General features: G+C 46.3%; 1 protein-coding gene and 1 non-coding gene across 2 annotated transcripts in view; both read left to right on the top strand.

Moving 5' to 3' along the window:
• The window catches only part of FANCC (FA complementation group C), a 320,357-nt gene extending 298,929 nt beyond the window's left edge, over window positions 1-21,428 (top strand). Inside the window, exons 12-15 of the mRNA XM_052644871.1 lie at window positions 882-957; window positions 8,698-8,878; window positions 13,215-13,421; window positions 21,185-21,428. Of these exons, the coding sequence (XP_052500831.1) occupies window positions 882-957; window positions 8,698-8,878; window positions 13,215-13,421; window positions 21,185-21,349 (629 nt within the window). The 3' untranslated portion in view covers window positions 21,350-21,428. The remainder of the gene's footprint in view (window positions 1-881; window positions 958-8,697; window positions 8,879-13,214; window positions 13,422-21,184) is intronic.
• On the top strand, window positions 19,720-19,822 carry LOC128052944 (U6 spliceosomal RNA). Its single transcript, XR_008199894.1, has one exon. It is a non-coding gene; the product is annotated as a U6 spliceosomal RNA (small nuclear RNA).
• Window positions 21,429-27,907: the final 6,479 nt, after the last annotated feature.

Here is a 27,907-nt window from a genome sequence, read left to right as displayed (position 1 = left end):
AAGTGACTCATCGTCACTTATGAACCCTGACTATCCAGGAGCTACAAGTAAAAGAGACAGAAAATAACTATCTAAAAAACTAATAAAAGGAGAAAATGAAAATGCCTTGAAAGGCTGCAAGTCAAGAGTTACGAGAACTCAGAAGAGGGAGAGAGATAATTTATGATTCTTTAATCTGTAGCATTTGTGGGGTAGTAGTGGTTCCTATATCACTTACATTATCTTTCTGGTGTATTTTAATTACAGAATCTATCACTTCAGGGAAATGTGATAACCTTTTTCAGCTGTTGTTTAAAACTACAGATATATACATGCTCAGAAGTGTTTAAGACCATGGGGAAAATGTGAAACCAGAACAACTAATTTAGCAAAGACATTTGTCTTTGTCTGTATAATATCCATATGTTTTTTTCTGGCCTTTAAAAAAAATTGTAAACCTGAAGTCATATTCTGAATTCATCTCAATCATAGTTGGGAAGCACATTCCTAATTCCTTATTGACTATTTTTTTTTTGAAAAAAATATTTTGAAACCACAAATTATTAGTGATAGATGAGGGGGTGGGTGAGTAGAAAAGAAAAAGAGCTGGGCATCTTCAACATAGCCTTCCTAAATCCTACAGTGGGCTGCCTGTGCAGTCTCATGCACCTGAATTAAAGAGCCTTTGAAGTTTAACTCTGCGTAACACTAACAGGTCTTTCTTCCCAAGGCCTGAGAGATGGATTCTGGCAGGGATCAGCTTGAGGGTGGTGGTACGGATTCCGTGGACCGGGAAACTAGGCCTTTCCCCTAAACAGGCCCCTTCTGGTCTGCACTGCAGTTGATTCCTAATAGCTTTGACTTTTTTTCAGCTCCTCTCTGATGGCTCTCTCCACCCACAGATATTCCGCAGGGACTGTGGCACCAGTCACTGAAATGTATCTCTGAAATGCTCAAAGAAGTAGTTGAAGACTACGGGTAAGCAAAGACCAGTGACTCCTACTCTTTCACACGTGGTTTCTCTGGTACCCTTATCTTTCCTGTGAGAAAGCCCGACAGGGGAAGGCATTGCTAGCATACCTTGGATATATTGCAGGCTCGGCTCCAGACCGCGGCAGTAAAGGGAATCACATGGGCTTTCTGGTTTCCCCGGGTATATGAAAGTTAGGCTTACACTGTCCCATAGTCTATTCACTGTTCAGTGCCATTATATCTTAAAAAAATGTATACGTACCTTAATTTAAAAATACTTTATTGCTAAAAAACGGCAGTGATTCATAACCTTTTTGCTGGTGGAGGATTTGCCTCGAAGATGACACTGCTGAGTGATCAGGGTGGTAGATGCTAAAGGTTGGAGTGGCTGTGGAAGTTTCTTAAGACAACATGGAGTTTGCCACATCAGTTGACTCTTCCCTTCACAAATGATTTCTCTGTAACATGCAGTGCCTTTTGATAGCATTTTACCCACAGCAGAACTGCTTTCAAAATTAGAATCATTCCTTTCAAACCCTGCCACTGCTTTATCATCTATGTGTATGTGATATTCTGAATTCTGCGTTATCATTTCAGAAGTGCTCACAGCAGCTTCATCAGGAATAGATCCCACCTCAAGAAACGCCTTTCTTTGCTTATCTGTAAGAAGCAGAGCCTCATCTGTTAGACTTTCATCCTGAGATTGTAGCCATGCTGTCTTCAGTCTCCCCTTCTAGTTCTGGCTCTCTTGCTGTTTCCACCACATCTGCAGTTCCTTCCTCCACTAAGGTCGTAAACCCCTCATAGGCATCCATGAGGGTTGGAATCAACTTCTTCCAAACTCCTGTTAATGTTGGTATTTTGACCTCTTCCCATGAGTCGCAAGTGTTCTTGATGGCATCCACAGTGGTGACTCCTTCCCAGAAGGTTTTCTGTTTACTTTTGCCCAGATGCCATGGAGGAATCACCCTCTACACCAGCTATTTGTTTTGTTTTTTTGTTTTGTTTTGTTTTTAGTCACTAAGTCATATCTGACTCTTTGTGACCCTACAGACTGTAGCCCACTAGGCTCCTCTGTCCATGGGACTTCCCAGGCAAGAATATTCCTCCAGGGAATCTTCCCGGCCCAAGGACTGAACCTGTATCTCCTGCATTGGCAGGAGGATTCTTTACTCCGAGCCACCAGGGAAGCCCATGGCAGCTACAGCCCTATGAAATGTTTTTCTTCAATAGTAAAAGTTGAAAGTCAAAATGACTCTTTGATTCATGGACTGCAGAATGGATGTTGTGTTAACAGGCGTGTAAACAACATTCATTTCATTGTACATCTCCATCAGAGCTCTTGGGTATCCAGGTGCAATGTCAATGAGCAGTATTATTTTGAAAGGAATCTTTTTCTTTTTTCCGAGTAGTAGATCTCAACAGTGGGCTTACAATATTCAGTATGTTCAGTCACTCAGTCATGTCCAACTTTTTGTGACCCCATGGACTGCCTGCCAGGTTCCTCTGTCCATGGGATTCTCCAGGCAAGAATACTGGGATGGCTTGCCATTTCTTCCTCCAGGGAAAATATTCAGTAAAACACTGTAAATAGATGTGCTCTCATCCAGGCTTCATTGTTCCACTGCCAGAGCATAGGCAGAGTAGATGTAGCATCATTCTTCAAGGCCCTAGGATATCCAGAATGGTAAATAAGCATTGACTTTAACTTGAAGTCACCAACTACATTAGTCCCTAGCAAGAGAGTTAGTCTGTCTGTTGAAGCTTTGAAGCCAGGCATTGATTTTTCCTTTCCAGCTGTAAAAGTCCTAGATAGCATCTTCTTTTGATATAAAGCTATTTCATCCGTATTGAAAATCTGTTGTTTGGTGTAGCCAGCGTTAATAACTTGCTGCAGCTTCTACACCAGCACCTGCTGCTTCACCCTTCACTTGTATGTTGTGGAGATGGCTTCTTCCTTAAACCTCATGAACCGACCTATGCTAGCTTCCAACTTTTCTTCTGCAGCTTCCTCACCTCTCTCAGTCCTCACATAATTGAAGAGTCAGGGCCTTACTCTGGATTAGGCTTTGGTTTAAGGGACTGTTGTAGCTGGTTTTGATCTTCTATCTATACCACTACAGCTTTCTTCATATCAGCAATAAGACTGTTTTGCTTTCTTATCCTTCATGTGTTCATGAGAGTAGCACTTTTAATTTCCTTCAAGAACTTTTCCTTTGCATCTACAACTAGGCTAACTGTTTGGTGCAAGAGGCCTATAGCTTTCAGCCTATCTCAGCTTTAAACGTGCTTTCCTCAATGAGCTTTATGATTTCAACCTTTTAAAGTAAGAGATGTGCAGCTGTTCCTTTGAAACTTAGAGGCCATTGTAGGGCATTGTTGTTCAGTTGCTCAGTCGTGTCCAACTTTTTGCAACCCCATGGACTGCAGCACACCAGGCTTCGCTGTCCTTCACCATCTCCTGGAGCCTGCTCAAACTCTTGTCTGTTGAGTCAGTGATGCCACCCAACCATCTCGTTCTTTGTCATTCCCTTCTCTTCTTGCCTTCAGTCTTTCCCAGCATCAGGGTCTTTTCCAATTAAAGAAAAGGGCATTAGTTGGACTAACTTCAATATTATTGTATCTCAGGGAATAGGGAGGCCCAAAGAGAAGGAGACAAGACAGCCGACTGGTAGAGCAGTCAGAACACACAGATTAATTGTTTAAATTCATCAGCTTATATGGGCACAGTTCATGGAACCCCAAAACAATTACAGTAGCAACACCACAGATCACAGATCACCATGATCAATATAATGGAAAAGTTTTAAATTTTATGAGAATCACCAAAATGTACACAAAAACAGGAAGTGGGCAAATCCTGTTGGAAAAATGAAGTCAGTAGACTTGCTTGATGCCAGATTGCCACAACCTTCAATCTGTGGGGAAAAAACACCATTTTCTGTGGAGCACAGTAAAATGAGGTATGGCTGCATATACCCCAAACAGGCATACACATTGCTGAGTAAGAAGTGGAGGAAGCACTGCAAGCAGCTCAGAATAAATGGGCTGCATGTGAGTAATGGCTGGTGTTAGATTTTGAAATGTACAAGTATAACAATACATAGACTGGACCTTAGGAAAAAAGCACTGCTCACATGCTGCACCCCCCCCCCCCCCCCCCCCCCCGGCTTGCAGAACAAGAGTGGCATCTCTCTAGGCCCTTCTGTCTACTCTGCCTCTAGGGAAGGAAATTCTAAACTTCTCCTGCATGGTAGGATGAAATGTTTCTTTTCCTCCTCTTTGTGATAAATTTTTGTCTAACATAATTTCTAATATTACATTAGATAAATATAATATTAGGGAAATAACACATGTATTTCCCTAGGACCACTCACATTTAGACTTTGCTAAGTTCTTTGCAACACAGTCCCCCCGGCTTCCTCTTAACTTCCTTGCTTTAGAGCATTTTATTCATTGTCTATACCAGTCTGTGCAGGTAGACGTAAGAGACCCGCTTCAATCCCTGGGTCGGAAAGATCCCTTGGAGAAGGAAAGGGCAACTCACTCCAATATTCTTGCCTGGAGAATCCCATGGTCAGAAGAGCCTGGCAGGCTGCAGTCCATAGGGTCACACAGAGCCGGACATGACTAAAGCGACTTAGCATGCACGCACGCACACTAGTCTACTGAGACTGTCTTCATTCGTTCCCTTTGCTACTTTTCCTACTTGAAATTCTCTATAATCTCATTACTGGTCATCACAAATTGTGGCCGGTGCTCTTCTGCTCATCATCACTGATGCAGGTTTGGGCGCCAATTACTCACCCCACCCCAAGACTCTCACCAGGAGGAGAGACAGAGCCAGCAGGAGAGACAGACAGCCAAGTGGGCATCAGAGGATGGGCCATATTAACGACCTGCCATGCCCTGGCAGCCCCTGATGCACCGTCTGGTTATCTGTGTTGAAGAGCAGGACTGAGGCCCCAAGCTTCTTGGGGGCCCCGCCTAAACCAGATCTGCCTCCACTAGGCTTCAAGCCACCTGCTGGGAGGGGTCTGTGCGTAGCTTTAGGCACCTTCTCAGCCAGCCCCATGGGACTGCCTTACACACTCAACTGCTAGAGGAAAGCAGGGAGAATTCCCAGGCCTTGAACCGTGATCCACGCGGGATGCCCACGTGGGAGCAGGGCGGGTGGGGGAGACCCTGCTCAGCTTACTCGTCTGTGAGGCCTGCAGGAAGGAGACCCCATGGAGCCTGTTCCTTGCCTTTGGACCATAACCCAGCCCACCACTCAGGTGGCCCCTTGAGCATCAGCTCTCCCTCTTGTGGGGACAAGGAAGTAAGACGAATGCCCCTCTTTGTTCCTTTTCTGTCATTGTTTGGCAAACTAGATTTCACAATTTACTCACTTGTTCTCGGGGGACAGGAGGAAAGCAGTGGCTTGAGGAGGTGGGGGACGGTGCTGGCTCCAGGATTCCATGAGCCAAGCAGAGGACTGTGAACCCAGATCCAGCAAGGATGGAACACTGCGAAAGGGGCGCAGGGCTCTCCTGTTCTAGGAGCTTCCCCGGCTCAGAAGGAAGATTCTGCACCACGTGATCTCAGGCTAGTCCTGCTCCATTTTCTCCCACGGGAGATGTTAGGCTGCTAGGACTGTCTCTGAGCAAAATTAGTGGGTCTTTACCTTAACCAGAGTCTATCCTTTATTCCAACTCCCAGTTCCCTATGTGACAAAAGGACACCTTCACAAAAGCTTTAACTTTTCAGCTCTGATGAATACATGATGAGAGGAAAGAATTCGATATACAGCTCATTGAATGGTTCTATGAAGACCTACAAGACCTTCTAGAACTAACATCCAACAGAGATGTCCTTTTCATTACAGGGGATTGGAATGCAAAGCTAGGAAGTCAAGAGATACCTGGAATAACAGGCAAATTTGGCCTTGGAGTACAAACAAAGCAGGTCAAAGGGTAACAGAGTTTTTCCAAGAGAGCTCACTGGTCATAGCACACACCCTCTTCCAACAACACAAGAGAATACTCTATACATGGACATCACCAGCTGGTCAATACCGAAATCAGATTGATTATATTTTTGGCAGCCAAAGATGGAGAAGCTCTATACAGTCAGCAAAAACAGGACCAGGAGCTGACTGTGGTTCAGATGATGAGCTCCTTATTGCCAAATTCAGACTTACACTGAAGAAAGTAGGGAAAACCACTAGACCATTCAGGTATGACCTAAATCAAATTCCTTAGACGATTATACAGTGGAAGTGACAAATAGATTCAAAGGATTAGATCTGATAGACACAGCTCCTGAAGAACTATGGATGGAGGTTCCTGACATTGTATAGGAGGCAGTGATCAAGACCATCCTCAAGAAAAAGAAATACAAAAAGCCAAAATGGTTGTCTGAGGAGGTCTTACAAATAGCTGAGAAAAGAAGAAAAGCTAAAGGCAAAGAAGAAAAGGAAAGATATACCCATCTGAATGCAGAGTTCCAAAGAATAGCAAGGAGCAATAAGAAAGCCTTCCTCAGTGATCAGTGCAAAGAAATAGAGGGAAACAACAGAATGGGAAAGACTAGAGATCTCTTCAAGAAAATTAGAGATACCAAAGGAACATTTCATGCAAAGATGGGCTCAATAAAGGACAGAAATGGTATGAACCTAACAGAAGCAGAAGATATTAAGAAAAGGTGGCAAGAATACACAGGAGAACTATACAAAAAAGATCTTCATGAGCCAGATAACCACGATAGTGTGATCACTCACCTAGAGCCAGACATCCTGGAATGCGAAGTCAAGTGGGCCTTAGGAAGCATCACTACGAACAAAGCTAGTGGAGGTGATGGAATTCCAGTTGAGCTATTTCAAATCCTAAAAGGTGATGCTGTGAAAGTGCTGCACTCAGTATGCCAGCAAATTTGGAAAACTCAGTCGTGGCCACAGGACTGGAAAAGGTCAGTTTTCATTCCAATCCCAAAGAAAGGCAGCTTCAACAGTACATGAACCGTGAACTTCCAGATGTTCAAGCTGGATTTAGAAAAGGCAGAGGAACCAGAGATCAAATTACCAACATCCATTGGATCATCAAAAAAGCAAGAGAGTTCCAGAAAAAACCTACTTCTGTTTATAGACTACACCAAAGCCTTTGGCTGTGTGGATCACAACAAACTATGAAAAATTCTTCAAGAGAGGGGAATACCAGACCACCTGACCTGCCTCCTGAGAAGTCTGTATGCAGGTCAAGAAGCAACATTTAGAACTAGACATGGAACAACAGACTGTTTCCAAATTGGGAAAGGAGTACATTAAGGCTGTATATTGTCACCCTGCTTATTTAACTTATATGCAGAGTACATCATGAAAAATGCCAGGCTGGATGAAGCACAAGCTGGAATAAAGATTGCTGGGAGAAATATCAGTAATCTCAGATATGCAGATGATGCCACCCTTATGGCAGAAAGCAAAGAACTAAAGAGCCTCTTGAAGAAAGTAAAAGAGGAGAGTGAAAAAGTTGGCTTAAAGCTCAACATTCAGAAAACTAGGATCATGGCATCCAGTTCCATCACTTCATGGCAAATAGATGGGAAAACAATGGAAACAGTGAGAGACTTTATTTTCTTGAGCTCCAAAATCATTGCAGATGGTGACCGCAGCCATGAAATTAAAAGACACTTGCTACTTGGAAGAAAAGTTATGACCAACCTAGACAGCATATTAAAAAGCAGAGACAATACTTTACCAACAAAGGTCTGTCTGGTCAAAGCCATGGTCATTTATGGCTGTGAGAGTTGGACTATAAAGAAAGCTGAGTGCCAAAGAATTGATGCTTTTGAACTGTGGTGTTGGAGAAGACTCTTGCGAGTCCCTTGGACAGCAAGAAGATCCAACCAGTCAATCATAAAGGAAATCAGTCCTGAATATTCATCAGAAGGACTGATGCTGAAGCTAAAATGCCAATACTTTGACCACCTGATGCAAAGAAATGACTCACTGGAAAAGACCCTGATGCTGGGAAAGATTGAAGTCAGGAGGAGAAGGGGACGAGAGTAGATGAAATGGTTGGATGGCATCACTGACTCAATGGACATGAGTTTGAGTAAGCTCTGGAAGTTGATGAAGGACAGGGAGGCCTGGCATGCTGTAGTCTGTGGGGTCACAAAGACTCAGACACAACTGAGTGATTGAACTGAACTAAACTGAAGAACTCATAATTGCCAAAATTGACTAGAACCTTTTGTGAGAAAAGGAATAGCACGTGTTTCCACCTGCATCCCTTCTCTGGGCTCTGTCTGGACTTCAGGGGGTCCCCTCATTTCTGCTCTGGGCTACCTGGGTGGCTGCCCTGTGGCTGGGGGGACCCATCTCCATAGCAGCCCAGCTGTGCAGGCCAGGCAGAAGGCAGAGTGGTGCACCCACGGGTTCTCATCTTGCATCATTCTTGCTGGTCATGGGCCAAAACTTCCTTTCTCCAATGTCTGTGCTCACTCAGGGGCCCTGGGTGTCAAGATATAAAAGTCTTAGGTCCTCAGGGTATGGGTGGTTTAGGGAAGCCTGCCTTTGAACATCCTGTGATGGTTCAGGGTGGCGTTTTGAGCTCTTTCTCTGAGCCTGACTTGTATTCCTTACAAGCTGTACTTCAGTGGATAAGAACAATTGAAGCCAACCATTCACAGACACTACAGTCACTTTAAAAACCTAACGGGAAAAGAAATCAAGCTGCCTAACTGCCATGTGTTTTGTTTCTGTTCCAGGTCCTACGGAGGCCCCTTTGAGAGCTGGTTTTTGTTTGTTCACTTTGGAGGATGGGCTGATATCACGGCTGAGCAGTTACTGATGTCGGAAGCTGAGGCTGAACCCCCAGAGGCCCTGCTGTGGCTCCTGGCTTTCAGCTGCAGCCCAGGCGCCGGGCATCAGCAGAGAGCACAGACCATGGTAGGTGGCACGGCCCAAGGCATGCGGCCTCGGGGACGGTCTCTCAGGTGCAGGAAGGGACCCTGCGGTGGTGGGTTTGGCTTTCACTGACCTCCAGGCACCTCAGCAGGTACAGGAAGCCACGGGCCTGGAAGAGTGAGTGGGACCTGGGCGTGCAGTCAAGATATTTTGTTGCTGGCAGGAGTGGACCGGGAGGCCAGGTCTCACAGGAGGCACCGAGGAAACAAGTGCAGCCCTGCTGTCCCTGGGCCATTCTCTCTCCTTCGTCACTGCTGCTCTGTCCTAAATCACAGGCGTGCCGGCCTGGGGGCTGCACCCTCCAGGGGCTGTCATACAGGGCCTGACCCTCTGCTGAGGAGCATCATCCTCTTTCTTCTCTGCGGCCTGGCCGTGTCTGCTTCCCTCTTGACTTGAGTCCTTTCTTGGATCAGTCAGTAGATCCTCACAGTACCGGCTTTGTTTAGAACTCTTACTAAAGTAATCACATGATATTAACCACTTAGCTTCTGAAAAAAAGACTTGGTCGTTTCCTAAATAACAGAGCAGCAAAGTACAGGAGTGGCTAAGTGTCCATGGCAAAGACAGTTGTTATTTTGTGTGGAATATGATAATTACAGGAGCCATGTATTGATGAAAGGCATTTGCGCCTTGCTTACAAACATCTATTTGCTGGTTTTTAAAAGTTCAACTGCCACCACTTTTTCCTGATTTTAATAATTAAAGGGAGTGGGTTTCTTTATGTAGAGAGCAGTGCTTCCATTTGCTTGATGTTTTCTGTTGTTTGAAAAAAAAAGAGAGACTAGTTCAGTATGGCTGTGCATTTTACTTGTTTAAAAGCATGTTACATGGCAGGGGCAAGAAAAGTTTGTGATTTCAAAAAGTTGCAATTTGGTGATCATTCTGGATCCCAAATAGAACATTTTTTTAGTAGAAATTAACATGTATTTCAAGATTTCTATCAGATTAAAAAGAGAGCTTACTATTTTTTTCCCTTTTAAAACATCACATTAAAGAGAATCCTAGTTTGTTTTCGGGCTTCCCCAGTGGCTTAGTGGGTAAAGAATCTGTCTGCAGTGCAGGAGACACAGGAGACATGGATTTGATTCCTGGGTTGGGAAGATCCTGTGGAGGAGGAAATGGCAACCCACTCTAGTCTTCTTGCCTGGAGAATCCCACGGACAGAGGAGCCTGGCCAGGCTATAGTCCATGGGGTTGCAAAGAGTCAGACACGACTGAGCACACAGCACATATGAATACTAATGATTTCTGCAGCTTTTTATATATATTTCATATTTGATTCTGTATTAGCTAAACTGGTAGGTTTTATGTTAAATTCGGTATGGATCATAGAAACTGACAGATTACTTTTGAAGTATAGAGAAGTAAATAGTCCCATAACATTTATTTTCTAGAGAGTTCTGCATTGGCATATCTTCCTACCAGCTAAGTTAGTCCTTCTTTGGTTTATTTTTTAATAAAACTTACACATAGTTCTCACTCAGGGGGTGCTTTGGCAGCCTGGATAAAAACAGATTAGATCACTCGGAGGAGCTTAGCGCCAGGACGTCAGTTTCCTTCCTAGCTGTTCCGTCCGAGGCGGCTGTCTGCCTGGGACTGGGGCCCTGGTGCGGGCGGTATCCTGGGGAGCAGCGGGGCTCAGCTCTCCTAGTCAAACTGGTAGTATTAATACATAGTTCTCACTCCCCTGGGTTTTGTGAGCTTAATCCCTTTGATGGGTGTGTTGGGTGACTTGACAGACTGTGAACTACCTTTAAAAACATGATTATCATACAGTTTGTCTGAGCTTGACATTACTTGTGCTTTTGCCTTAAAGTGAAACTAGAAGTGTTTGTCGCTCAGTCGTGTCCGACTCTTTGTAACCCCATGAACTGTGTAGCCCACCAGGCTCCGCTGTCCATGGAATTCTCCGTGAGAATACCTTAAAAGGCATAGTTAAATCACAATACTGAACTGGATGTGATAGTGTCCTGTGGCTGGAAACGTCACCTCTGCTGGGCATCCTTGAGATTCAAGACTGGGGCAGGTGGTGATGGGAGCTCGAGGTGGGTGCGGCGAAGAGCAACCATTCCTGCCTGGGATGCAATACGGCCTGTGCAAATACCCACTCCTGTCTGTGCAGACTGTGTTCTCTGCCGACTGTGTTCTCTGCCAGCCAGTGTTCACTTCCTTTTGTTAACTTTGAACTGAATCATGATAAAAAACAAAAACTTCCTATGTTTGTATACTTTCAAATTAAGTGAGGGTTCATACACTTCAACCCTGTCATTCTCCTTCTAGGAATTCTCCTAAGGAAGTAATTAGAGAGCTGTGTAAAGGTTTATATACAGCATCATTGCAGTGTTGTTTGTAACTGCAATAACTGGAAATGGCCTACACTTTTAGTAGTTAGGATATTGCCTAAATAAATTGCGGTGTATTACAGCCACAGAATGGTCTTCCCTGATAGCTCTGTTGGTAAAGAGTCTGCCTGCAATGCAGGAGACCCCAGTTTGATTCCTGGGTCAGAAAGAGCCGCTGGAGAAGGGATAGGCTACCCATTCCAGTATTCTTGGGCTTCCCTTGTGGCTCAGCTGGTGAAGAATCCACCAGCAATGTGGGAGACCTGGGTTCAATCCCTGGGTTGGGAAGATTCCCATGAAGAAGGGAAAAGGTAACCCACTCCAGTATTCTGGCCTGGAGAAGTCCATGGACTGTATGGTTTCTGGGGTTGCAAAGAGTCAGACATGACTGAGCGACTTTGACATCACAGCCACAGAATAGCATTCTGCCATGAAAGATCGTGTTATCAAAGAACTTGTGCTATACAGATAATGGTAAATTGTTTATAGTGCACTGTGAAAACCCTAGAATACAGTTCCTTGTATATAGTGAGTGCTGTGTTCACAATGCATAGAAAAAAAAATGACAAAGATATAAACTTCACTGTTAATAAGTCTCTTTGAATAGTGGTTACCATCATTTTGATTTTTTTCTTTCTACTTTTTTGTTCAAATGTTTTACAGTAAGCATATGTAAATTTTCATACTGCAGTATAAAAATTAATACTTAGAAAAGAAAGCTTATGTTTTTCTCCTTAAAAGATTAGAAAGCATTAACGTTTTTGGCATATGAGGAAGGTATTTGAAAGGAAAGGTGGCCTGGAGTAAAAGAGAAAGAAAAAAGACAAGCCTCAGGGAGTACTGGGTGAGGGAGAAGATGAACAAGAAGAACATGATTATGGAGGCATCACTGCCTAAGCCCCGGCATTTCTGCAGACCAGCCTAGATGCAGGACGGCCGGGGGCTCCTGTGGATGCCATCAGGATGGGCCCAGACAAGAGGTGCTGAGGGAGTGGCCCTCTCCTGTTAGGACATGGCCCTCCGCCACGGAAGGGCCCCGGGTGCAGTTTCTCACGGTCTTGCATTGTGGTCAGAGTTGCTCACACAACAGTGCTAATATGTTGGGATTTATGACAAACTTCATTGAATGAAGCCTTAACTTTCAGAGAAAAAAAGAACTCACACAAAATCCATAAAATTGGTCATGGGCATTTTTAGAGTGGGCCTAAGTGTTCTTTTGAAAGTAAGGGAGCATAGCTGTTCATGAGTCCACGTGGCATTTTGGATCTACAACCTTCAGTTCTTGCTTTGTTTTCCAAGTCACAACTTGATGTCCCATTCTTATAGCAAACAGAAGGCTCAGCATGAAATACATATTTTTTATGCAGAAACAATCCACAGACCTGTAACAATCACTATTATTATATGGATTCCACAGACTTGTGACCTCTGCTTGAGCTTTAAATATGTATGAACAGTGTCCCAGTGTCCAAAACAAAACAAATGTGGGGGGTGTGTGTGTGTCTGTTTGAGCCGGCACTTCCTCCCCACCAAAGATGGCAAAAGGCAAACCTCATTCTTATCAGCACATGGACTCAATGGAGGTCCAAGCACGGGGCTTTAATTGATCTGTGGCTGTGATAGTGAGCAAGTCTTCAAGGAGCCTTTTGTTCTTTTTCCCACAATATAAAAATATGACTACATTCTGCTGAGGACTTTTCTCCATTTCCTTCTGTACAACAACAACAAAAAAAGGTCAATTCCTGGCATGGTGCCCTGGCTGCTTAGTGAGCAAGACGAAAGTCAAGAAATTTCCATTACGCCCATTTGGGTTTGTGTGGAGCAGTGTATAAACTCAGACATGGTCCACCCTCTCTGCCCTCCCTCGGGCACCAGTCCTCTCCCATTTCTGGGGCTGCTTCAGAGAACAGAACCATTCTAGCCCCACACATGTCCCAACCCTCCCCTGATCTCTTCTTTTGAAATTATATTCCCAGGTGGAGGTGAAGACAGTGCTTGGCCACCTCACAAAGCTGTTCAGGAGTCCAGCCCTCTCGGCCAGGGATTTGCAGGCAGCAGCTGAAGAGAACCAAGGTGGAGACCCCAGACCGCCGGCTTGTCAGCAGCTGGTCAGACGCCTCCTCCTGTACTTCCTGCTCTGGGCTCCTGGAGGACACGCAATTGCCCGGGAAGTCATCACTCTCGTAAGTTTCCCCTTTTCTGGCATCCTGGTTCTCATTCCCAACCCAGGAGAAGCGTGGCTTATCACTCAAGGGCCTGGCCTTTGAAGAGCCTGTGTCCCATCCATCAAGCATGGATGGACAGGAAGGGAAGAGGCAGCCAGGCCAGATGGGGAGCCTGCCCTGTGCAACACCTGCATGGCATAGAGGAGGGAAGAGGGCCGCAGATACGGAAGCAGACTGCTCCCAGGTCACACAGCTCATAGCCAGGATCCAGGCTGAAAGCTAGTCTCCTATCTCCTCAGGCCATCTTTTTGTTATCGTGCATGACTCTTCTTCCTTGTGAAGAAAAACAAGACTTCACTGAGAATGCGCTCACTGCAGTGGCTCAAAGAGTTGAATTTTTAAATTTAAAAAACATTTGCTAATTACAAAGAAATCCTTCCTCAGTTCAGTCCAGTCACTCAGTCATGTCCGACTCTTTGCGATCCTATGGACTGCAGCACGCCAGGCTTCCCTGTCTAACACCAACTCCTGGAGCTTACTCACACTCATGGTTTGTGATGCCATCCAACCATCTCATCCTCTGTCATCCCCTTCTCCTCCCACCTTCAATCTTTCCCAGCATCAGGGTCTTTTCAAATGAGTCAGTTCTTCGCATCAGGTAGCCAAAGTACTGGAGTTTCAGCTTCAGCATCAGTCCTTCCAAAGAATATTCAGGACTGATTCCCTTTAGGATGGACTGGTTTGATCTCCTTGCAGTCCAAGGGACTCTGAAGAGTCTTCTCCAACACCACATTTCAAAAGCATCAATTCTGCAGCACTCCGCTTTCTTCATAGTCCAACTCTCACATCCATACATGACTACTGGAAAAAACGTATCTTTGACTAGATAGACCTTTGTTGGCAAAGTAATGTCTTTGCTTTTTAATATGCTGTCTAGGTTGGTCATTAGCTCTTCAGTTCAGTTCAGTTCTGTTCAGTCACTCAGTCATGTCTGACTCTTTGCGACCCCATGAATCACAGCACGCCAGGCCTCCCTGTCCATCACCAACTCCCGGAGTTCACTCAGACTCACGTCCATCGAGTCAGTGATACCATCCAGCCATCTCATCCTCTGTCGTCCCCTTCTCCTCCTGCCCCCAATCCCTCCCAGCATCAAAGTCTTTTCCAATGAGTCAACTCTTTGCATGAAGTGGCCAAACTACTGGAGTTTCAGCTTTAGCATCATTCCTTACAAAGAAATCCCAGGGCTGATCTCCTTCAGAATGGACTGGTTGGATCTCCTTGCAGTCCAAGGGACTCTCAAGAGTCTTCTCCAACACCACAGTTCAAAAGCATCAATTCTTCGGCACTCAGCCTTCTTTACAGTCCAAATCTCACATCCATACATGACCACTGGAAAAACCATAGCCTTGACTAAACGGACCTTAGTTGGCAAAGTAATGTCTCTGCTTTTCAATATGCTGTCTAGGTTGGTCATAACTTTTCTTCCAAGGAGTAAGCGTCTTTTAATTTCATGGCTGCAATCACCATCTACAGTGATTTGGGAGCCCAAAAAAATAAAGTCTGACACTGTTTCCACTGTTTCCCCATCTATTTCCCATGAAGTGATGGGACTGGATGCCATGATCTTCGTTTTCTGAATGTTGAGCTTTAAGCAACTTTTTCACTCTCCACTTTCATTTTCATCAAGAGGCTTTTTAGTTCCTCTTCACTTTCTGCCATAAGGGTGGTGTCATCTGCATATCTGAGGTTATTGATATTTCTCCCGGCAATCTTGATTCTAGCTTGTGTTTCTTCCAGCCCAGTGTTTCTCATGATGTACTCCGCATATAAGTTAAGTAAGCAAGGTGACAATGTACATTAGCTCTTAGGGAAATGCAAATCAAAGCCACAGTGAGGCACTGCTCCATACCCACTAGGACATAGTGTGTGTGCTCAGCCGCTTCAGTTATGTCCGACTCTTTGCGACCCTATGGACTGTAGCCTGCCTGTCTCCTCTTTCCATGGGATTGAATACTGGAGTGGGTTGCCATGCCCTCCTCCAGGGGATCTTCCTGACCCAGGGACTAGGACATATACTATAAAACAAGTCAAACAAAATGGAAGACATGTCTTGGTAAGGACGTGGAGAAATTGAACACTCACCTTTCCAGTTGGGAATGTTAAAATGATGCAGCCACTGTGGAAAACAGTTTGATGGTTCCTCAAAAATTTAAAGATAGAATCACCGTATAATCCAGCTGTTCTGCTTCTGTGTGTGTTCCCAAAGGAACTGAAAGCAAGGACTCAAACAGATACTTGTTCACTCCTGCTTATAGCAGTTTTATGCCTAATAGCCAAATGCCCATCAGCAGATGAATGGATAAACCAAATACGCTTTGTACATACAGTAGAATATTATTCAGCCTTAGAATGAATGAATGGCACATGCTACAACATGGATGAACTTTGAGGGCTAAGTGAAATAAGCCAGACACAAAAAAGGGACAAATACTATGTGACTGTACTCATGTGAGATACCTAGAATAGGTCAATTCATAGAGACAGATAGTAGAATCGAGTGGGGAGTGGTGCAGAGTGCCTGTTTGGGATAATGAGCAAGTTATGGAAATGGACAGTAGTGGTCATTGTACAACACTGTGAATATAATTCATGTCACTGAATTATACGTTTAAAAATAGTTAAAATAGCAAATTTTATGTTATAAGCTCATCTCAAAAAAACTGCTGGGTTTTTTTTCTGTTTCTAATTTTTTATAATACATACACATTAAAGTATTACTTGATGAATTTTTACATACCAAAAACTCCCATGCAACCAGCAACCAAATCAAGAAAGGAATGTTCCCAGTACCCAGAGGACCCCTCCTGCTCTCTCCTGCTCTGTTTGAATGTGAACGTGAAGCAAGTCCCAGTGACCAGTGGGATTGCCAAAAACTCAGTCACCAGTACCCAGAAGGTTCTCCTTGGTCCCAGGAGAACAAGGTAAGTGGGGCAGGCAGGCCACATAGCCAGCCTGTCAGGCCATCTTCTAGGCCTCAGACAGAAGACCTCCCAGAGCCTGGGTGTGGCCAAGAGCAGAAGAGGACTTGCTTGTCACATGCGGGGTGCCATCTCCTCAGGGCCCACCCCAGCACAGCGATCTGTCGTGTGCTTTTATAAAATGCACATCTCACCTCCAAATCCACTTGGGGTGGGAGAACTCCATAGGTGAGAGCTAAAGAATGTCCTCATACCTGTAGAACTGGGTATCAACCAACTTTCCTCTCTGGCCAGGAATAACTTATAATAGTCACTTGTCAGCCACTGCCTCAGCCAGGTGATCAAGGTCAACATCAGTAGTACTAGGTCACGCTGATGGGAAGTGACGAAAATGGCACTTGACCTCTACAGCCTTCCTACCCCAAACCTATAACCCCAGTCGAATTATGAAAAAAAAAAAAAATGACAAACTCCAGTTGAAGGACATTTGACAAAAATACCTGACCAATACTCCTTAAGACTGTCATGGTCATCAAAAACAAGGAAGTCTAAGAAACTGTCACAGCCAACAAGAGCCTAAGGAGAGTCGATGGTTAAATGTAATGTGGTGTCTTAGATGGAATCCTGGACCAGAAGAAGGACATTAGGGAAAAACTGAGGTCAGAATAAAGTCTGACCTAAAAGTCGGGTTAATAAAATGAATAGATACTGGCTCATTAATTCTGACAAACATACTAAACTAATAAGATGTTAACATGAAAACTGAGTGTGGGGGTATGGGATTGCTCTGTATTATCTTTTTGGTCAAACTATAAATCTAAAACTGTTTTAAAATTGAAAGTTATTTTAAAAGTTCAGGGGACTTCCCTGGTGGTCCACTGGGTAAGACTCTGAATTTCCAATGCAGGAGGCCCAGGTTGAATCCCTGGTGGGAGAACTGTATCCCACATGCCACAACTAAGACCCATCACAGCCCAAAAAAAAAAAAAAAAATATATATATATATATATATATATACACACACACACATATTTATGTGTATGTATATATATATAAATTAAAACAAACAAACATATATATATGAGAAGTGGCTTCCCAGGTGGCGCCTGCTAATGCGGGAAAACTAAAAGACATGGGTTTGATCCCTGGCTCGGGAAGATCTCCTGGAGGCAGAAATGCCTGGAGAATCCCATGGACAGACTATAGTCCATAGGGTCGCAAAGAGTTGGACACGACTGAAGCAACTTAGTACGCATATATAAAAGAAAACCTGTTTTCAAAAATAAAAAAGTCAGAGGCAGGCACTTCTGAACCATGCAAGCGTCGGTGGTATTTTTGTTGCCTGGCCTCTGACCTCCTGCCCAGGCCCTGGAACCTGGGGGAGGGGCCTCAGCCCAAGGAGCCTGCTCGGGCCTGGCCACCCTTCCTCCCTGAGCCTGTGCGCTCCTTCTCCTCCCACATCCTGTCCCCCTGGGGCTGGAAAGCAGGCCAGGGAGATTACAGAGTCCCAGCCCAAAGGGTGTGAGAGAATCCAGTCCAGAGAAAGCTCCTCAGAGACACCCAGTTCTCTGCTTCCGTATTCCAACCATATTTCCCTCCATTCCAGGAACAGTCCACGTTCACACGGACCACCCTCTCAGGTCTCACCCACAGGACGGCCGCGGTGACTCAGAAGCTGGTCATGTCACCAAGCTCAGGCTTGTCTCCGATGCCAGAGGCCAATTCCCACAAAATAGCTCAACCCCAGTCAACACTGCTGATCTACACCTGAGCCTAGGGGAGCTCGGAAAACCCCCACACATCTTCATTCACTTTCCTAAGTCAGCTCAGCTACCAAAAAAAAAAATCATTAAAGGCTGAGACGCAGTGTTTGTTTTCCTGTACCGGTCCCTAGGCAGGTGGGCGCTGGCCGCCCAGCACCTTAGAACCGGTTGTAGCTCAGAGTGCCTCCTGGGCGCTATCCTTAGAGGTGTTCTGGAACTGTCTTTACTAACATACCGGCCTTCCTACTCGAAGACTTCCTGTAGTGGCACATGGACCGCTGAAGGCAGCCCGGCAAGCACGGCTACGAGCAGGACAGGTGCAACGAGTACCCCCAGCACTGGCTCCTCCCGGGGTCCTCTTCGAGCCCCCTGGGAAGACCTCCGGGCCAGGTCTGCCTGACTGGGAGCAGGTGGTGGCCAGCTGGGAAAGCCTGGGCTTGGTGGGACAGCCTTGAACCCCAGCCCTGGCCTGGCTTTGGTGAGAAGGAGAGTAGGGAGCAGGGCCAGCCCCCGGCCGGGTCCTAGTCTTGCTGTCGTTGTGTGAGCTCTAGGCTCTGAGCCCTGTGCTCTCTGCACCGTGTTCCAGCCTTACCCGAGTGGCCCCGTGTGCCGTCAGCTCAGCTTCCTCTCCTCGTGGCCCCACACCCCAGCCTCTGCCGCAGGATGCTCCCCACCGGCTGCTTCCTCGGGCTCACGCACAGGCCCCAGGGCTCAGCTTCTGAGTCCCCACTGAGCCCCTTGGTCAGAAGCCCTGCCCCGCCCGCCCCTTGTTCTTCAGCTTCTCTGCCCCCTGCTCCTGGTTTACCGTCTCCACTCTCTCCTCCTTGGAGCCTCTGTGATGAGGATGAGGCACAAGGAGCCCGGCTGGGGCCCAGGTTCCTCCAGCCCCTGAGGCCCATCCTCTCCTGCCCCCGTGAGCTGCTCTGAGTTCACGTTTCTCTCTCGGTCTCCTTCAGTCTTCTGTTGCTGGACCACAGCGCTCTCAGCCGAAAGGCAGCCTGGATCTGAAATACAGAGTTCAGTTCTGTCGTCGCGGAGCTCACAACGAGTTGAAGCCCCATACAGATGCCCTTGGCCAAGCGTCCCTCCCTCAGCGGCAGGGGGGCGACGTGACTGGAGACCTGGAGTGGAACGTGGGAGTTGAGGTGGCTTGCACAGAACGTCAGTGATGGCTTCTAAGTAAAAGCCAAGAGAGGACGATCTGGACACCAAGAGCCACATCGAATCTGCCCAGGCCGGCAGCCCACCCCCGCCCCGAGCCCCTGCAGAGACCCTCTCGGCTTGGGCGGCTGCCAGTAGGTGGCCGAGGAGCACCAGCATCGTCTAGGGGCCCAGGGTGTCCCCCGCTCTCACTCACTCAACACCCGTGCTGCCGAGTGATCTGCCTTGACTCACGGACAGAGGTGGCGTGGGACTGAAGGCTGTCCTGGGCCCCAGAGAGTCCCAGGTGGACCAGGGCAGCTGGTCGTCCTACCAGAAGGGCCCAGCGTGCACACAGGGAAGGAGCCTGGCCTTGGGCTGCTCAGGCGACTCAAACATTTGACTCACACACAGCAAACACATACGTGGTGCTCACTTTGGCAGTGCACAGCCTAAAATCTGAAGGAGATAGAGATGATTAGCATGGCCCCTGTGCAAGGATGACATGTAGATTTGTGAAGCATTCTATATTTAAAAGAAACAAAAAGGCATAGATTACTCTCAAAAACAGAGGTTCTTATATACTTGTGTCTGAAAAAGCACAATAAATTCTTCACACAGATTGTGAGATTCTTCCCCTTTCTGTTGAACCAAACTCTTAGGAAAACGGCACTTAAGGGTACCGACAACTAAGGCTGTATTTAGCAGAAATGACAGTTTCTGTGTTTCCTGCTTCCCTTCAGATTCAAGTGTCAAAACCTTTGTTGTTGTTGCTTAGTTGCTAAGTCGTGTCCAACTCTTTGCAACCCCATGGACGCATACAGCATGCCAGGCTTCTCTGTCCACTGTTTCCCGGAGTTTGCTCAAACTCATGCCCATTGAGTTGGTGATGCTTCTAACCATCTTATCCTTTGCCACCCCTTCTCCTTTTGCCTTCAGTATTTCCCAGCATCAAGGTTTTTTCCAATGAGTCTGCTGTTTGCACCAAAATATTGGAGCTTCAGCATCAGTCATTCCAATGAATATTTTGGATTAATATTGACTGGTTTAGTCTCTTTGCAGCTTAAGAGTCTTTTCCAGCACCACAGTTCAAAAGCATCAGTTCTTCAGTGCTCAGCCTTCTTTGTGGTCCAACTCACACATCCATAGATGTCTACTGGAAAAACCATAGCTTTGATTATACAGACTTTCTGTCTGCAAAGTGATGTCTCTGCTTTTGAATATGCTAAGTTTGTCATAACTTTCCTTCCAAGGAACAAGCATCTTTGAATTTCATGGTTGCGGTCACTGTCTGCAGTTATTTTGGAGCCCAAGAAAATAAAATCTGTTACTGCTTCCACTTTCCCCTATTATTTGCCATGAAATGATGGGATCGGATGCCATGATCTTAGCTTTTTAACTGCTGAGCTTCAACAAGGCTGTGATCCATGAAGGGGGTTAAAACCTTAGGTGCCTATTAACAAACAAGTGGGCTAGCCGCGAGCCCAAGAATGCCATTTGTAAAGCTGTCTGTGTGAGAACAGGTGGCACTCTCTTTTCAGCATTTTCCAGTTCTCATATTAGAGTGAGCCTTTTGTAGAAAGTCAAGCATAGTACGCTCATTTGCCTCTATTGCTCACAGCAAATAACCCCCAAAGCTTGTGACAGGTGTTCAAGAAATAAAGCATTTGTCTGTAGCTGTTGTGTGTCTGAGCTTTAGGAAATGACTCTGCTCACGAGATGGCCAAGGTTTGAGAATGGTCTTGCTTTGCTCATCACCTTGAAAACAAGAGCCCTCTGGAGCTGATAGGAATGCAGCTGCCTCTGGAGACAGGATGGTTAGGGTTGGTCCACTAAGGAAGAGATGAGTCTGTCTGCAAAGTGTTCTAATTTGTCTTCTTTTCTGTCCACATTCCAGATGGCTCAGACGGATGCGATAATGAATGAGATTATTGGCCTCCTGGACTATACTTTGTACAGATGGGATCATCTTTGCATGGAAGCCCGTAGGTCGAGAAAACTGGCCAGGGAGCTCCTCACAGAGCTGCGAGAGCAAGCCTCGCCCAGCCAGGTTAACCAGTGACTCCACATGATGAAATGACGGGGCCACTTCTTAACAGCCACAAGTTTGTAGAAGTTGTTCCCTCTTCGCATTGTGAAAAGGCGCCATAAACATCTGGCAAGATCTGGTAGTACATGTTTTACAAAGAATGTCAGGTGAGATTTACTCACTAATGACAAGATTGTGGCTTCAGCAGCCCCTGTGCCTGGCTCAGTCCAAATGTCAGTTAGAGAACCACTAAAGAAAAGCCTGGATGGGAGAAGAGATTTCTATTTCCTTTTTCCCCCATATCAAACCAAGACACCCGACTATTATTTGGATGTGTCAAACCCTTTGAAACAAGAAGTTGGTCATGCACCATTGATCATTTTAGAAAATACCGTAGCCTTTTTCCACTTTTCTAAGAAGTCTGGTAATTGTTACCAGTATCTCATCTTATCCACTGGGATGCTCTCTTGCTTTCATAAGATGTCCTTCATTCAGGATAGCGTGCATCCCTCGAGTTTCCCTCCCATGGCCCCTGAGCAGAGCCCACCAAGCCCAGCAGCAAGTCGTGGTGACAGGGGAGCAACACGTCTTAGCAGTGAAATGAAGCCAGCTCTGGGGCCTTTTGCTTTACATTCGCTAAGCACCGGCTGTTACTGAAAGAGCTCATGTTACCTCAAAGGTGGCTGACAAGGTAGGGTTCAGGATGTGTTCTGGAAACACTGGAAGAGATTATATGTCAGCTGTCTTGTTAACTAAAATGGGAGTTGGAAATTTCTAATAAAGAATTGGAACTTCAACAATATTTATTTCACATCAATTAAAGACATTTTTCCCTTTTAGGTTTATGCTTTTGCTTTTTTGTGTATTATCTGTCAAGTGAGTCAAGACTTTTATGTCCACTTGGATTTATGTATTAGTCATCTCTGAATCTGCCTTATTCTTGGCTTCTGTTTGAGGGTGAGTAAAGTTTTGTTGTATTAGACATTAAGCTGTTAGAGGAATTACTAGTTTTGGTATATGGATCCACCTGAAGGTCTGGAAAATTCCAAGACCTTTTGACCTGAGCCTTCCATTTGAGAAATGCTGCAGTATGAAAGGTGTGCTGTTACAACTCTCATCACAAGTGCCTTCCTCATGTGCTCCCCTGGGGCTGAGGATGCCTCTCCTCTGTCGATTCTTGCTGGGGAAGCTGTGACCAACCTCAGTGGACATGAAAGAAAAGGCTCAGTTCAGTGGTAGTGAGTCCCCCCTAACCCGAGTGGCCACTGGGAACCAGACCTGGGGGGGAGGGGTATGCTTCCACGTGGACATCCATTCACACTGTATTACACAGCAAGTAATAAAAACAGAACAGTTACCTATCTCAGATTGTTTAATCCGCATTTCTGGAAATTTCCTTCCTGACCTTACCTCAGTCTGTCTGTGGTATTTCCTAATTCCTTTACAAAGCCTCTAAGTTCTCCTAAGCTTTGGACTTAGATCAAAGAGGACAGAGCCCAAAACTATAGGGAAAAAAATGTATTAAATGGCCACCCTTAATACAGAGGTGATGTTATTCATCAGGATTTCATGATGTTTGTAGAATTTGCTAGCTCTTTAAAATCTGTAATTTGCTTTATAGTTTGTCAGTCTATGGCACCTAATTTTGTATTAAGTATTACAGTTTTTCTCAGAAAAAAAAAAAGTTCTCTCTACTCCCCAATTATGGAAGCTTTACGTTTCTCAAAACCTAGACAGGTCTGCCCCTAGAAAAGACCAATTATAATTTATCTCTAGGCCTAGGAAACTTGCCACTGGATATCTAAAAACTGCTGAGGAGAGTGGGTGTAGGGCAGGCAAGTCAGCAGCAGCTGCTAAAACAAAATGAGGTGCATCATAATATAGACACTTTTTTCCCTTTAAGCCATACCTAAATGTTACCACCGAGTGTAAGCGGAATTGATGTACACATTGTGCACCCCCCCCCCCCCTGTTTCTGAAGCATGAACACATCTGCAGAGCACACACCACCTTCCTGCTCACTCTGGTGTTTCAGACTCACAGCCCTCTTGCTCCAGCCCCCCAGCTCCCCGGGCGTTGGGAAGGGGGGACCCCACCTGCAGCTCCACTCAGCCTCAGAGCACATCCCCATGGCTCTCTCAGGATCTGGCCGCCCCCAGTTTTACCTCAAACAGCTTGCACTGGGGTCTCTGGACAATCACTCTGCTTCCTGACGTGGGGGACCGGGAGGCTCCTGTCATGTTCAGGAGGCACCTGAGGCCGCAGAGGGCATGTGGGGACAAGCCCCCACCCGGGCAGTCCTGGGTGCCAGGTCCATCTTCTATACCCGGCCCCATTCTCACTGCTGGGACAAGGGCACCAGACCGGGTGAGAGGGGGCAACAGAAAGCCGCATCTTCCGTCGAAGCGGAGGAGTGAAGAACGGATTGGAAGAGGATCGGACCTGGGCAGTGGGCAGAAATTCAAGGCAAATTGATACCAAGCCTGTCCTGTTACCCAGAGGGGCCTAGTGTTTGCACAGTGAGAACAAACCTGAGGAATGTTCTACCTTATTCAACACGGATTCAAACTGTGCTTTCCAGGGAGGAAGATAATGAACTTGACTGCGCTTCTTGCCTTTCTCTTCCTCTGCCAGCCCATCACCACCCCACCCACAGCCAGTGGTGCTGGTGATGATTTCCTTCCTCTGCCTGACACTGAGTTTGACATGGATTTTGTGTATTTTGTCAAACAATCCTGTTATTAATCATCACCAAACCATCTCATTCCTAAAGAACCAAATTTAAGGCAAAATAAGTATGTGTGTCTTAAAGCCTTCTTCTAAGATCCAGGCCCACAGTTTGTTTATAGCATGGGTCCAAATCATATCCCTTCTACACAGACTGATAATAACAAAGGAAGGTTTTAATGTAGGACTTTTATAGGATATAATTGTGCTAGCGAACTGTACTTGGTGTTTGGGGTAGGAAACTTGCATGCTTGGATACTGAGTTTCACACTTAGATCTTCTATAGAAGTAGAAAGTCTCTTAAATCAGCGTTGAAAATCTCAACCTCTGGTTTTTCTCACAATGTGATGAATCCATGTGCATCAAGTTAGGATTCTTGTTGCAAGCAACAGACACAGTGTTGAAAGCAAAAGGGAAGTGATCCAAAGAGTACTTAAAAGCCCACAGAGGACGTCCCTGGTGGTCTAGTGGTTGAGAGTCCACCTGCCAATGCAGGGAACACGAGTTCGATCCCTGGTCTGGGAGGATTCCACATGCTTCAGGGCAACGGAGCCCACAAGCTATGACTACTGAGCTCACGGCTCACAGCTACTGAAGCCCAATGCCCTAGAGCCTGTGCTTGGCAACAAGAGAAGCCACCGCGACAAGAAGCCCGTGCAGCCAAACTAGAGAGGAGACCCTGTTATCCATAACTAGAGAAACGCACATACAGCAACCGTGACCCAGCCAGAAATGAAAAAACGCCCACAGAACTGTCAAGCAGAGAAGGCTTAGCTGTAGGCAGCCAGCAGCAGTGCCCAAAATCCAGGTTCAGAGTGGCCAGGTGAGGAAATTCCTGCTGTTGCCACTGAATTCTGCAACTCAGGACCCTTGTATTAACAGCTTGTCCGGCAAGCTCTGCTGCCTTCCGGAGGGAGACAGGCTCCTGCACTGCACTCTTTGAAGGGCTGGCCAGAGTCCCAGCTGCTGCACCTGCCTGGAGAAGCCCAGGGCCCCCACATGCTCTTAGGCTGTAAGAGGAGCTGGGGACGGTGTCCAGCTGGTTTCACTTCTGTGACATTATTGGATGCCACCGAACACGTCCCCCTTAGATAGGAGGGGGTCAGAACCTGGGCAGCTAAAGAGAAGGACGAGTGTCCACACGCACTGTCTATCCTTCTAGAGCATCGCGGAAGGATGAGCGCCATGAAACAGCCCAACACTAGCAGAAGACGGAGGAGGGCCCTTGGCAGAAAGCTGGTTTGCAGGCATCTGAGGCGGGGGTCACCAGTGTGGCACCGTTAACCCTGGGGACCCAGCAAGTCTCTGCAGTGGGGGCTTCATCCCACCCTCTCTGAACTAGGTGCCAGCCCAGAGACAACAACTGAAACTTGGTCCACACATTGCCAAATTGAGAACCACTGCTCTAACTGGTGGTTCTTTCCTTCTGGAAAGACATCCTGGATAGAAACACAATAACTGCCTTAGATATATAAATTAGACTTAATAGAATCCTAATAGGAGAACTAGGTGTCCTGACTCCAAAATTTTTATGGAAAAATAAACATTTTTAAGAAAAGCCAAGGAATGGGATTTCCCTGGCGGTCCAGTAGTTAAGACTTCACCTTCCCATGCAGAGGGTGTTGGTTCAATCCCTGGCTGGGGAGCTAGGATCCCACATGCCTCTCGGCCAAAAAACCAAAACAAAAAGTACAGTCACAAGAATCCTGAAAGTGAAGTGTTATATGCAGTATAATGACAAGCATGCATGTTGGCGTATGTTCTTAAAGCCCGAGTTACTGCAACAGGTTGGTGGGACCCGAGAGAGGGAGGCCGTGGGGACTTTCCCTGTCAGGGTGACAAGGGCCCTCCCCGGGGCTCCAGCCAGCTGCTCTCAGGCCTCCTACACCAGTCTGGGCGGCACCTGACCCACTGAGTCTCTCTCCTCCCTGACAGCTTCCCCTGGCTGGTGGAACATTCCAGGGCCTTCCTCCATCTGAGGGGGCTGGGCCCTGCCCATCCCCTGACCTCTACTCTGCAGGCACCCTGGACTCTATCCTTAGGTCTCCACCCCGTGGCCCCTCACTCTGCTGGCCTTTCACAAGCCATCTCTGTGCAGAGGGGCTACACCCTCCTCGGACCACAGACCTGAATACCCACGGCCCACCAGCTATTTCCAATGGGCAGTCAGCGACAATATCAGACTAACATGGGCTGATGCCACCAGCCCACCCTGCACCAAAACCACAGTCTCAAGTCAGTCGATGGTGGCTCCAACTTTCCAGGGACTCAGGCCCAATTCTGTAAGCATTCTGCCCTCCCCTCCTCTCACCTGCATGTCTGCGTCACAAGGACGTCCCTGTTTCTGACTGCTCCTTGCTCCTTGTCCTCTGAGACACCAACCATCCCCTATCCTCCCTGCTCCCACCCTCACCCACCCGCAGAGTTTCAGTGACCCTTTCCAACTGCCTTCACGTCACACCCCTGTTCAGAGCATGGTAAAGCCCAACATTCTTAAAACAGCATTCAAGGCCCTACACAGGATGGACCCCAGGTAATCTACTTGTATATTTGACTGTCTCCAATACAAGTGCCTGGAATAGTGTCAGGTATACCATGGGTACCTGACAAATATTTGTTGAATTAGTCTAAGGATTTATGATCTGCTGGATCAAAGAAAAAGCAAGAGAATTCCAAAACCACATCTACTTCTGCTTCACTGACTGTGTGCTAAAGCTTTTGACTGTGTGGATCACAACAAAGTGTGGAAAATTCTGAGAGAGACGGGAGTACTAGACCACCTTGCCTGGCTCCTGAGAAACCTGTATGCAGGACAAGAAGCAACAGCTAGAACCAGACATGAAACAATGGACTGCTTCAAAACTGGGAAAGGACTACGTCAAGGCTGTATATTGTCACCCTGCTTATTTAACTTCAATGCAGAGTACATCATGAGAAACGCTGGGCTGGATGACTCACAAGTTAGAATCAAGATTGCCAGGAGAAATATCAACAACCTCAGATATGCAGATGATACATCATCCAAATGGCAGAAAGCAAAGAGGAACTAAAGAGCCTCTTGATGAGAGTGAAAGAGGAGAGTGAAAACCTGGCTTAAAACTCAGCATTCAGAAAACTAAAATCATGGCATCCCGTTGCATCACTTTGTGACAAACAGAAGGGGAAGCAGTGGAGACAGTGGCAGATCTTACCTCTTTGGGCTCTAAAATCACTGCAGACGGTGGCTGCAGCCATGAACTTAGGAGATGCTTGCTTCTTGTAAAGAAAGTTATCCCGCTCATATGAGGTACCTGCTGCTGCTGCTAAGCCGCTTCAGTCGTGTCCAACTCTGTGCGACCCCATAGACGGCAGCCCACCAGGCTCCCCTGTCCCTGGGATGCTCCAGGCAAGAGCACTGGAGTGGGGTGCCATTGCCTTCTCCAATGCATGAAAGTGAAAAGTGAAAGCGAAGTCGCTCAGTCGTGTCCGACTCTTAGCGACTCCATGGACTGCAGCCCACCAGGCTCCTCCGTCCATGGGATTTTCCAGGCAAGAGTACTGGAGTGGGGTGCCGTTGCCTTCTCGGATGAGGTACCTAGAATAGTCAAATTTGGAGAGAGAGAAAATAGAACAGTGGGTGCCATGGGCTGTGGGGATAGAATGGAAGGTTATTGTTTCATGGGTGAGTCTCACTTTGGGGTGATAAAAAAGTTCTGGAGGTGGATGGATGGTGATGGGCCCACAATGACATGAATGTCCCTAATGCCACTGAAATGTAGATTTGAAAATGGTTAAAATAATAAATTTCATGTTATTGCAGTAAAACATTAAATAAAAAAATTTAAATTATATATCCTTTTATCTAGTAACAAAAAGCCAGTTCTT

The sequence above is a fragment of the Budorcas taxicolor genome, chromosome 8 (genome assembly GCF_023091745.1).
Source record: "Budorcas taxicolor isolate Tak-1 chromosome 8, Takin1.1, whole genome shotgun sequence".
In the NCBI taxonomy this organism is placed as follows: domain Eukaryota; kingdom Metazoa; phylum Chordata; class Mammalia; order Artiodactyla; family Bovidae; genus Budorcas; species Budorcas taxicolor.
This window is presented reverse-complemented; position numbering and strand designations above follow the sequence as displayed.